This window comes from Scylla paramamosain, chromosome 19 (genome assembly GCF_035594125.1).
Source record: "Scylla paramamosain isolate STU-SP2022 chromosome 19, ASM3559412v1, whole genome shotgun sequence".
Classification (NCBI taxonomy): domain Eukaryota; kingdom Metazoa; phylum Arthropoda; class Malacostraca; order Decapoda; family Portunidae; genus Scylla; species Scylla paramamosain.
This window is the reverse complement of record NC_087169.1, coordinates 13361142-13373641: the sequence shown is the minus strand read 5'-3', so window position 1 is coordinate 13373641 and position 12500 is coordinate 13361142. Positions and strand designations below refer to the sequence as shown.

Genomic DNA, 12500 nt, shown 5'->3' with positions numbered 1-12500 from the left:
TGGCATTCACCTGAAAACCACAGAAACTCATCACGAATGACTTTACCTACTATATAAAGGTAAGAAACTAATGAACAGTGTCCAGCGGTAACTGATAATTCAAAACCACACTGGAACAAGCAACGGAAGGAATGGTGGAGTTAGAACAACGCAATAAAACCTAAAGTAGCGAAATAAATAACATTGAAATCTGAAAGGATCAATATTAATCTCACTGCGACGTGCAACACCTCACTGCATTAGAAGCAACAAAATCGTAATAAACATCGACAAGAAATAAAAAAAAAAAAAAAATAGATTTGGCAGTTTTAGTCAGTGTAATGCTCAGAGAAAGACCTCAGATTAGTTAGTAATTAGGGAAGACCATACCAGATCACAGGGGAAGCGTTAATAAAATTACAAAATGTATGAAAGAATTAAAATTAAGCAAAAGGAACACAAGGGCGGGGGCAAGATAGTAGAAGGTAAGATGACATGCAGTTAAGAACGTGTAAAAATAAAAGGGTAGAAATTAACTGTAAGGTAAAGAAAGGTGGGACAGGAATAAGCAGAGAACACGATGATGGAGGCAAGGTAGGGAGAGGTAAAGTGGAGTTAATTAAAGTTAGTTAGGTAAAGTATATGAAATGAAAGGTAGGTAATATTAAAGTAATATAAATTGTAAGGTAGAGAAAGATAAGACAGAATTAAAATCAAGTTCAAAATACGATCAAAGGAAGGAAAAGGAAACAAGAAATATAAAGTTAGAAAGAGGAAATAGTGGATGACAGGTAATGTAAAAAACTAAAAAAAAAAAAATCGGAATTGCAAAGAAAAGAAAAGTAAAAACCGTAAAAGGTAAATATTATGAGAAAGAGACAGAACAAGGAGTAGGAGTAGTAGGATAAGTGGCGTTTAAGTAAAGATAAGACAATAGAATAATAAAATGACCAAGAACAAAAGAAATGAGGAGGAGGAAAGGCATGAATCATAAAGCTAAGTGGTTGGGATAAGGCAAGGCACTGAAAGGTGAAAATGAGGTAAAGTAAATCAAGTAACCCAGAAACCGCGAGGCACAAGGTGAAGGAGGGAGAAAAGCGAAAGTTGCAGTAATAGAGAGGCAGGAAATCATGAGCGTGGAATTGAAAGTGAAAGGAAAGCGTGTGAAGTTGAGAAGTCACGAGGCGGAACTGATACGTGTTGCTGACGGGTTTATAAAGAGCGTGGGGCGGCGAGTCTTACGAGAAAGGAACGGTAATACTACATCAGCGGCACACACATCAGCGGCACTCTTTCTACTGACGCTGATATTGGCGCTACCGACTCTCCCTTTCCCCCATCCCACGTTTCTCTCTCTCTTTTTTTTTTTTTTTCTTCTTGCCTTCTTTCATCTCCATTCACGTTTTTTATGTACTGTTCTAAGAAGCAGTGTCAGTAAGGCGCTCCCCCCACACCCCCCTCTCTCTAAGCACATTTTCAGTCCTTCTTTCGAATCATTCGCCAATATTTAACATTTTCTAATAAGCGCGAGCGCGCGCGCGCACACACTCTTTCTCACACACACACACACACACACACACACACGCATATATGTACTTTTTTTTTCTTTTTTTTTTTTGTCAAGCTCCGGTTCGCTGTACTTCCCGGCTCACTCCTTCTCGTCTCCTTGCCTCCTTTTTCCTGATAACACAACGCGTTCCTAAAGGCGAGCATATCCGCTTTGTTGACTACTTCGAAAACCCGCAGATCATAAGACAGGAAAGAAAGAGAGAGAGAGAGACGAGAAAGATGTGTAAAGGTAACCAAGACGGAGAGATGAGCGTCTGTGTGAGGAGAGATACGAAAAAGGTAAGACTGAAAAGGATGTGTGTCCTTGTGAAGTGCGTCTGCTTCTGCATAAATCAGTGATGTATCGAATATCCGCCATCGCATCCACATCCGCTGAACATCCGCAGTGAAAATTCTATCCGCACCCGGGTTTTAAAGCAACAAAATATCCGCATCAATATCTGCAACCGTATTTTCAGGTAAAAGCTTGAGAGTCGGGGTGGGATTACTAATTAGGGTGAGACTCAGAGTAAGAGAATGCAAAGCGTGAAAGAGTATGAAAGTTAGCGAAAGACGAAATATGAGAGTGAGTAAGAACAATCCTAAGGAATGATAAATATAATGAGACTGAGAGTGAGAGTGGAATTATCCGAGAGAGCGAGAGAGAGAGAGTGGGGGGGAGAGAGCGAGGCACCACTCCCTTGTCCCTTTGTCTTGGGCAGATAAGAGAGGGGAGGTGACAGGATGAGAGGTTTGATACAAGACGAAAGAGGAAGGAAGAGGAAAGGAACAGGAGAAGGAAGGGGCGTATTGTGGAGCAGCGGGAGGAAGGGAGTTCGTATATGGGGCAAGAAAGTGGTGGAAGAGTGAAGGAAGAGGCTGGAAGTACGCGGAGAAAGTAGAAAGGATAAATGTAAGCAGGAAGGGTGAGACGTGAGTGAAGAATTCTACTCCCTCCATCTCCTTGCCCCCTGTGCTCCACTTCCTCAGCTTCACCTTCTCGTTCTATATTCTTGAAATGTATCCTACACATACATTTTCTACTAATCTTACTATATCTTTTCTATGTACTTTACTTTTCCTCTTCTCTTTTCTCCTCTCTGGAGCTCTATGTCGCAGATACGATGCACTCTTTATTACTGTTATGTATAAATACGATCCGCAACCGCATCCGCATCCGCAAGTATTGATATAACATCCACAATCTTCTACGCAACCACATCTTACGATAAATGCATATCCGGCTCCGCCTCCGTATCCGCAGAGCTCTAAAATTTAGTATCCGATACATCAGGAAGTAGATGGAGGGACTCACCGTCAGTAATAGAGTAAGTGGAGTTGGTGGAGTTGGTACACGTCAGTTCATCCTCGCATCCCGGCAGACAGTCACACACCGCGTCACACACGTTGGCGGCGGGCAGGCACCGCGTGTTGGCGCACCTGTACTCCCTCCCAGGGGCACCGCACTCCCCACCTGGACAACGGAAAACAGGGAGGACTTAGTAGTAGTAGTAGTAGTAGTAGTAGTAGTAGTAGTAATAGTAGTAGTAGTAGTAGTAGTAGTAGTAGTAGTAGTAGTAGTAGTAGTATACAGCAACAATAAACCAAACTGGCAGTCTCCGTTTTTTTCTTCTCATATTTCTTTTTTGGGAATGGTATTATCAAAAGTCTTTTTAATAATATTTTGTGCCCTTAGCCGATTTTCCTGACACGTGAAAAAAGTAGTGACAGTATTATCATTATTATTATTATTATTATTATTATTATTATTATTATTATTAGTAGTAGTAGTAGTAGTAGTAGTAGCTATTGTAGTTGTTGTTGTAGATGTTATTGTGTTGCAGTTGTTGTTGTTTATATAAAAATAGCATACTGACCATTATAAAAATACACTAAAGTACAGAAAATACATATCCAGCGCTGTGGAAAGAAAATCTCTCCACCAGAGAACACAATTTACTGGGGTGATGAGGGAGGGGTGTAGGAGACATTCAGGAGTAACCTTGCATCCATCACAGCCTCGCCCTCACCCTCGTTAAACACTCTTCCCTCACCATCACCACCCATCACTGCCACTCTCTTCACCACTTACCACTACCACTCCCTCCACCACCCTCACTAGTACCATCCTCACCTTTCCATTCATCACCATCCAAGTCTCGTTCTCTTCACTGTCACTGTTAACTATCACCACCATCAATATGCTCCCTCTTCATCACCACCACAACCCATTACCCACACACACACACACACACACACACACACACACACACACACACTTTCATTACAATCACTTCCTCATATAATTAATTGCGAAAGTTAAATAAAAAAAGTTTTATTATAGAAACTCTTTCATTCACATTGACGAGGAAAGACTGTGAGTGATGTTTTCTCCCATTCTCGTCACCAGCACTTTTTAACTATCATCACCACCACCACCAGTATGCTCCCTCTCCTTCACCACCACCACCACCACCATCCCACCACCACCAGAATGTTCCCTCTCCCTCACCACCACCACAACCAGTACTCACAGTTGAGCTCATCGGCGTGGTTGTCGCTGCAGTGGGGCCAGCCATCGCACCAGTAGTAGCGGTGCACCCTCGCCCCTGACCCACACACGGCAAAGTCCTCTGAAAGCATCACAGGGCTCTTCATCATGCACCGTTACTGCACAGTTCCTGAGGCTCTGAGTATGCCATCAAGGCGCTACTGCACTGCATGGCCTGCTTGGCATCAAAGGCTCCAGCATAATATTACATTTCCACTCTACCTATCCTCATCTGCTAAATGGAAGGAAAGCAAAAGGTTATGAGTGTGATATCTAATTTTGCATGAGTGTATGTCGAGTTATTAAATATGAAGCACGTTCGACACACTCATCCCTTATACTCCTATGGCAATATCTCTCGACGCTGAAATGAAAATTCGAACTTCCTTTATTACACGTGTTTCGCATCAAACACCTGCCTCACCTGGCCGGCAGTTGCGCTCGTCAGATCCGTCCTTGCAGTGCACGTCACCGTCACACACGCGGCCCGGCCTGATGCACTGCCCGTTGTCACACTCGAACTCCGCCTTCCAGCACTTGCGATGGTCTGAGGAGGGAGGACAGACCATAATAAAGATACGGTTGATAAAAAAAGAAACAGGTGATTGGCAGACTGGGTAAAGTGGCAGAGAAACTAAACCTGATGCAGAAGTTCCATATATTTCTTTCTTTATTTTCTCATGTTTTCTGAGGAAGATCTGTAGTGGAAACCTAAGCCTGAGTTTCCTTACGACCTTTCCTTCTTTCGATTGCTTAGCGGTCGCCAAAGCGGATCAGTCCTCTCCAACCCGCTCGGTCTTGTGTGTCTTCATCGATCACATTTATTATCAGGACGTCCACTTTCACAGCATTCATAAACCTTCTCTTAGGTCTCCCTCTCTTTCCAGCCGGGTAGATCCATCCCCACCATCTTCCCCTCCACATAATCCTCGTCACCTGCCCTGCCACCTTTCCCATACAGATTAATATAAATAAAACTTCCATACACTCGCGTACAATAACTACCACACAATACCTAAATGCAATTACTAGAATGGCATCAAGGACATGTAAAATATAGAATAGCTGGAATGACATACAAGACAAATAAATATGCCAAGCAGACACGCGATATCCAGACACATTTTCGTTGGCAAGACAATGATACACTGCCGGCATTGATGCGCTCGTCAGCTGAGCCGGGAGATTCATGTGGCGCCAACAAAAAGATCACTCACATCACTCACATCACTCACATCACATCACTCACATAACATCACATCACATCACTCACATCACATCACTCATATCACATCACTCACATCACATCACTCACATCACTCACATCACTCACATCACTCACATCACATCACTCACATCACTCACATTACTCACATCACATCACATCACTCACATCACTCACATCACATCACTCACATCACTCATATCACATCACTCACATCACATCACTCGCATCACTCACATCACTCACATCACTCACATTACTCACATCACATCACATCACTCACATCACATCACTCACATCACTCACATCACATCACGCACATCACTCACATCACATCACTCACATCACTCACATTACATCACATCACATCACTCACATCACTCACATCACATCACTCACATCACATCACTCACATCACTCACATCACAACACTCACATCACATCACTCACATCACTCACATCACAACACTCACATCACATCACTCACATCACATCACTCACATCACTCGCATCACTCACATCACTCACATCAATCACGCTTTCCTTTCCTGGTGTATCTGAATGTGAGTTTCTATAATAAATCAATGTTTTTATTTTTATTTTATATAATGAACAAGTGATTATGATGAGTGTGTGTGTGTGTGTGCAAGGACTCTGTATACTAGGAGGACGGTCCACTTAATGTTAAATGTTTGCACTCGGCGCGACGGTGGCGCCTCCAGCGGTCTGTGAGAAAAATTACTCCCGCTCGCGTAATTTTACCATCTCTCTCTCTCTCTCTCTCTCTAGAGATGTATAGGAGGGAGTGATAGAATGAGAAGCAATAAAAAGGAGAAAGAAGTGTACAGTAGTCATGAGTGATGATGTCACAGACTGTTGTTGTATTTATAATTATCATTTCTGTTGTCAATGACATTTGTCCTGCACACACACACACACACACACACACACACACACACACACACACACACACACACACACACACACACACACACACACACACACACACACACACACACACACACACACACACACACACACACACACACACACACACACACACACACACACACACACACACACACACACACACACACACACACACACACACACACACACTGTCGCTAAGCTGGGCGATGACTTACAAGAATATTTATGGAACGTGTGAAAAAAAAAATGAATGAATGAATAAATAAAGCACGCACACGCCCTCGGCCTCCCCTGGTCCCCGTACCCCTCCGGCTTAACTCCTCATCCAGCCGCCCTTCCTCCCTGTCGGAAGCTTTCATCCTGCTGATAACTGAATCCCGTGTGAGGAAAGAGTGAGTGCTTTGAGGACACTCGGCTGCCAAGCGATGGTCACTATCTTTTTTTGGGTGACCTAACTTGATTTCTATGTTGAGACTCGCCGTGAATTACGAACAAAAGAATCCGTGGGTCTTTGGGCTGAGTCCTTCCCGTGCTGCATAATGGACAGGTGTAATAGTGTGCTGTGGTGGTGGTGGTGGTGGTGGTGGTGGTGGTGGTGGTGCATGCATGCCAGTCACTACGCAGCACAGGGGAGGGTTCCCACAGGCAGCTCCAGACCCAAGGAATCCCCACCGCTCTAAAGTTCCTTGATCTCACCTACTACTATTTTCACACCATGACCAATACTCCCACAAGCCCACAATACTTAATATATCTTATTACCGTTGTGAATGTGTATGTTGACAATTAAAATCGACAGTAATAATTACTATTAACTATTTTGTGCGGTATGAACACAGTTAAGGAAATATTGTGTTCAAATACATCTTCTTTATCCGTAACTGTATTGGGGTTCCCATGGTGTAGTGGATAGAGTGATGGTCAGCGGAACATTGAATGTTGGACGCCAGCGTTCGAATGAAACTTCAAAGATAGTTTAAAATGACCTGGTAGACAAATATTCACATCACAATAAACAACATTTCTCCTTTAATATATATTAACGTGAACATAAGATGTGGAAATAGACCAGCTTTGCAAAAAATGTGTTGGGTCCCAGTGGGTAGAGTAACTTTATTTAAAATTGGCGTGAGAGAAGCGTGGGTTCGAACCCACTCGGAACTTGCAAAAATCTTCAAAGAACATCCATTCCATCACCATGTGTGCCTACAAAACGCAAAGTATGATAATGGAGCTGCCCAGGGGAGAACTGTCCTCCCCACCCCTTGTTCCACCCTGGGAACTACAAGGACCACCTAATTGACTCATTCAAGTAAATTGAGAATAGGCTTGGATAGGTTAGCATAAGATAGGATAGAGTCAATTCGGTAGTGACCAGGTCAGGAGGAGGAAGAAGCAGCAGCAGCAGAGGATGAAGAAGGACCACCACCACCACCAGCAAAGGAAGAAGAAGCAGCAGCACCACCACCACCACCACCATCACCAAAAGAAGAAGAAATAACAAAACCACCACCACCACCAGCAGCAGCAGAGGAAAAGGAAGCAGCACCACCACCGCCAACAACCAGAGGAAGCAGCATCACCATCACCAGCAGAGGAAGAAGAACGACACCACCACCACCACCACCACCATTAGAGAAAGAAGGACCACCACCGCCACCACCATTAGAGGAAAACGAAGAAGGACCACCACCAACACCACCACCACCACCACCAGAGGAAGAAGGATCAACACCATCGGAAGAAGAAACAGCACCACCGAAATGACCCTGATAACTTCAAACACCATCAAACTGACGGAGCAGGTTAAGGATAGGAAGGTTAGAATAGGCTAGAATAGGTTAGGATAGGATAGGATAGGATATAGTTTTAGTTAGGTGATCCACGTAGTTTCCAGGGTCAGGAGGAGGAGGAGGAAGAATCAGCACTACAACAGCAGGAAGAAGAAGAAGAAGAAACACCACCACCACAACCAGTAGAGGAAGAAGAAGCACCACCACCATCAGAGGAAGAAGAAGAAGAAGAAGAAGAAGAAGAAGAAGAAGAAGCACCACCACCACCACCACCAGGAGAGGAAGAACCAGCACCACCACCATCGGAAGCACCACTGAACTAACGCTGACAACTTCAAGCACCAACAAATTGACTGACTCAAGGTAGGATAGGACAGGTTAAAATAGGATAGGATATGGTTAGTTAAGCGATCCATGGAGTTGTCAGGGTCAGGAGGAGGAGGAATACAAAGGAATACAAAGGAAAGCCAAACAGCAACAGACCTTTTGGTCCTTGCAAGGCTGTTTGGTAACTACTTCTAACTAGCTACAGGGAAGAGAGACAGGACAACATAGCAGAAGGCTCCTCCCCACCCACCACTCCCTCCAGCTTGCGCTGGCATGGAAATAGTTGGGAAAAGTACCATGCAGTATGGAAAAAACTGACATGGAAATTTTCATAGGAAAGGATGAAAGGAAGTTTTACTATTCACCCTACGGTGAACTCTATACGCCTATCTGAAAGTTAATACAATTTATATTAAAACTGGTGTCTGTAGAATAAGAGTTTACTAGTGAATTTAGTAATTATTCGGACAAGAAGAGAGCTTGTTGGGGATTTGCTTTTAAATATTTGTCTATCTTATTTTTTTAATGATTCAATAGTATTGCTGCTCACAATTTCTGCAGGAAGTTTATTCCATATATTTACTATACGATTAAAGAAAAATGTTTGGCCTCGTGGGATTTAAAACGTTTGGGTATAATCTTGAATCTATTATTTCTTGTTAGGTTAGAATGATCAATGGTAAAATATTTATGTGCATCAATGTTACTATATCCTTTGAAAATTTTGAATACTTCAATTAGGTCTCCTCTTATCCTGCGCTTTGTTAAACTAAACAGGTTTAGTTCTTCCAGTCGTTCCTCATACGGCTTATTGCGCAATCTTGGAATCATCCTTGTGACTCTGCGCTGTATCTTTTCTAGTTTTTCAATGTCTTTTTTGTAGTATGGTGACCAGAACTGTACACAGTATTCTAGATGAGGGCGCACCAGTGAGTTATATAAGGCAAGTATAACCTTTTCTGATTTAAATTCAAAGGTTCTTCCAATGAACCCTACTAATCTATTTGCCGTCTTTACTGTTTCTGTACAGTGTTGACTCGGCTTTAGGTCGTTTGACACAACGACACCAAGATCTTTTTCTTTATCAGCACTTGACAGTGGCATGTTATTCATTACATATCTCGCCTGAACATTGTTGCTTCCGATATGTAGAATTTTGCACTTTTCTATATTGAATCTCATCTGCCATTTTTCTGCCCAGCTTGTTAGTTTATTGAGGTCACACTGCAGTTCCTGCCATTGTGACACAGACGTTACTCTACTTGTTATTTTGGTGTCGTCTGCAAATTTACTTATTTTTGCAGTTTATCACTTCATCAATATCATTTATGTACATTATGAAGAGTACTGGTCCTAATACAGAGCCTTGAGGAACGCCGCTATTTACCTTATGCCACTCTGACTCTTTTCCATTTATCACAACACGCTGTTTTCTGTCAGAGAGCCAGTCTCTCAGCCATTTCAGGGTGTTTCCGGCAATGCCGTGAGCTTTTACTTTACTGATGAGTCTCTTATGGGGAACAGTGTCGAAAGCTTTCTGGAAATCAAGGTAGATAATATCAACAGCTTTTGTCTCGTCATACGGGTTAAATACTTCATAAAAGAAGTCTAGTAAGTTTGTTAAGCAGGAACGCTTGGCTCTGAAACCGTGTTGCGAATCCTTTATGATTTTGTTTTCTTCTAAATATTTAACAATTTTATCTCTGATTATTGTTTCCATCAGCTTGCACACTACTGAAGTGAGACTGATCGGCCTGTAATTGGCTGGGAGAGATTTATTTCCTTTTTTAAAGATTGGCGTGAGATTTGCTAGTTTCCATTCGTGGGGAACTTTATCCGCTAGTAAAGTTTTATTGAATAAAATTGTAAGCGGTTTCACGAGCTCATTTCTTGCTTCTTAAAGAAGCCTGGGTGATATCTTGTCTGGCCCGGGTGTTTTGTTTACGTTCATGTTTTTTGTGACTGAGAGGATTTCACTTTCTGTGATGGTGAAGTCTGGCAGCGTGGTGCCTCGTGACTGAGGCGTGGGGGTCGGCAGACTGCCCTGAACATCCTCAATCGTGAAGACCGTTGAAAAGTACTCGTTCAGGGTGTTCGCCATGTCTGTTTCGCTTTTTATTTGTTTACCATTTTCTGTTATTAATGGACCAATCGTTGATGTTAAGACCCTTTTTGCTTTTACATAACTGTAAAATTCTTTTGGGTTCGTTTTACATGAGTTCGCGATCTGAGCTTCGACAGATTTTTTGCTGCATTTGATCAGCTTTTTAGTTTTTCTACGTAATCCGTCGTGCTCTAGTTTATCATCATTATTTTGTGTTAGTATGTATTTGTGGTACGCATTTTTCTCAGCCAGAAGGCAGCATCTAATTTCATTATTCCACCATTTCGGTTTGGTGTTTTTTACCTTCCGTCTGTTTCGTTGCGGTACACACAAAAACGTAGTTTCATTTAACTTTTTAGCAAACACTTCCCATGCGTTGTTAATGTCTGGTGTTCCCAGCAGTTCATTCCAGTCTATGGATGCAAGCTTCATGCGAAGTCTCTCAAAGTTAGCACGCCGATAGTCTGGCACTTTTTCTTTACTTTCGCTTACTTTAGCTTTGTCAAAATTTATGGTGAAAAGTAAGCTACGATGATCGCTGGAACTCAGTTCTGGTCCAATTTCACCAGTTGTTAAAACAATATCTAGGATATTGTTACCTCTCGTCGGATGCATGACGTGCTGGTGGAGGGAGCTTTCAAGGATACACCCGTAGAGATGCTGGCCTACGTGAGCCGTCAGTGGTTCACCCCACCTCGTGACTGGAAGATTAAAGTCCCCCATAATTATGCAATTATTAACGCAGCAAATGTCCGCGATAAGGTCATAAAGTTTTTCGTTTGTAGCGGGTGACTGGGCTGGAGGACGATAGACGAGACCTAATGTTATTTTACGATATTTATTTTCTAACTGGATGAAAGTGACGTCTATATCAGCAATGGTTGGGGTCGGGAGTAAACGAGGATGAAGATTACTTTTTACGTAAAACAACACCGCCTCCCGCACGGTGAGTTCTCTCGCAGCTAAAAATGGTGTAGCCAGGGAGTGAGTACTCAGCTAAGTAATCCCTGCTTGATGAATTTATCCACGTTTCCGTGACGCCTATGATGTCGTAGTTTTCAAGATAAATAAGAGCTTGCAGCTCATTTAATTTACTTTTTCATGGAACTTTTCATGGATTAATCTGCCCATCCTGGCTGCTCCCACAGAGTTCAGATGAAGGCCGTCTCTCTGGAGACGACGACGAGGAGGAGGAGGAGGAAGAAGCAGCACCAACATCAGAGAAAGAAGAAGAACCAACACCAGCGGAAGAAGAACCAACACCAGCAGAAGAAGAACCAACACCAGCAGAAGAAGCAGCAACACCAGCAGAGGAAGAAGAAGAAGTAGCACCACCATCAGAGGAAAAAGGAGCACCACCACCACCAGCACCACCACCACTACCACCACCAGCAGAGTAAAAAAAAAGAACCACCAGCAGCAGAAAAAGAAGGAGCACCACCACCACCACCACCACTACCACCACCACCAACAACAACAACAACAGCAACAACAACAGAGGAAGAAGAAGAAGAAGAAGAAGAAGAAGAAGAAGAAGAAGAGGAAGAAGAAGAAGAAGAAGAAGAAGAAGAAGAAGAAGAAGAAGAAGAAGAAGAAGAAGAAGAAGAAGAAGAAGAAGTACAATACCAGTGAGACAGGCCTCAGGTACATTATGAGTTCATTACACAAAGTTTTAAGAAAGCGAATACAGAACAAATCGCTAATGCGCTTGGAATATATGCAAATAAAAAGCGACGGCTGAGTGCTTTAAGGCTCCGGTGACGTATCAGTGCCGTGTCCGCTCAGTGCTTCAGTGTCGGTGAGAAAAATTATCGTTACTTGGAATTCGGCTGGCGCATTCACACATGTCCGGCGCAGTACCGCATTTTGACTTTCCGTGTCAATTACGTCTCCGTTCCGTAGAATTAATATCGTCGCCACCAAAGTTTTTCAGTGTTTTACGGACCCCGGATAAGTGCTGTGGGTTTGTCCACAACTATGCATGATGAATTACTTATTGAGATGGTTCGGAATCATCCTATTCTGTATGATTTGTCACAGCCA

At 42.9% G+C, this 12500-nt stretch overlaps 1 protein-coding gene across 1 annotated transcript in view; it reads right to left on the bottom strand.

Moving 5' to 3' along the window:
* Positions 1-12500, bottom strand: part of LOC135109667 (G-protein coupled receptor GRL101-like) — a 104139-nt gene that overhangs the window by 72982 nt on the left and 18657 nt on the right. Inside the window, 3 exon segments of the mRNA XM_064021198.1 lie at positions 2843-3001; positions 4062-4160; positions 4503-4625. Of these exon segments, the coding sequence (XP_063877268.1) occupies positions 2843-3001; positions 4062-4160; positions 4503-4625 (381 nt within the window).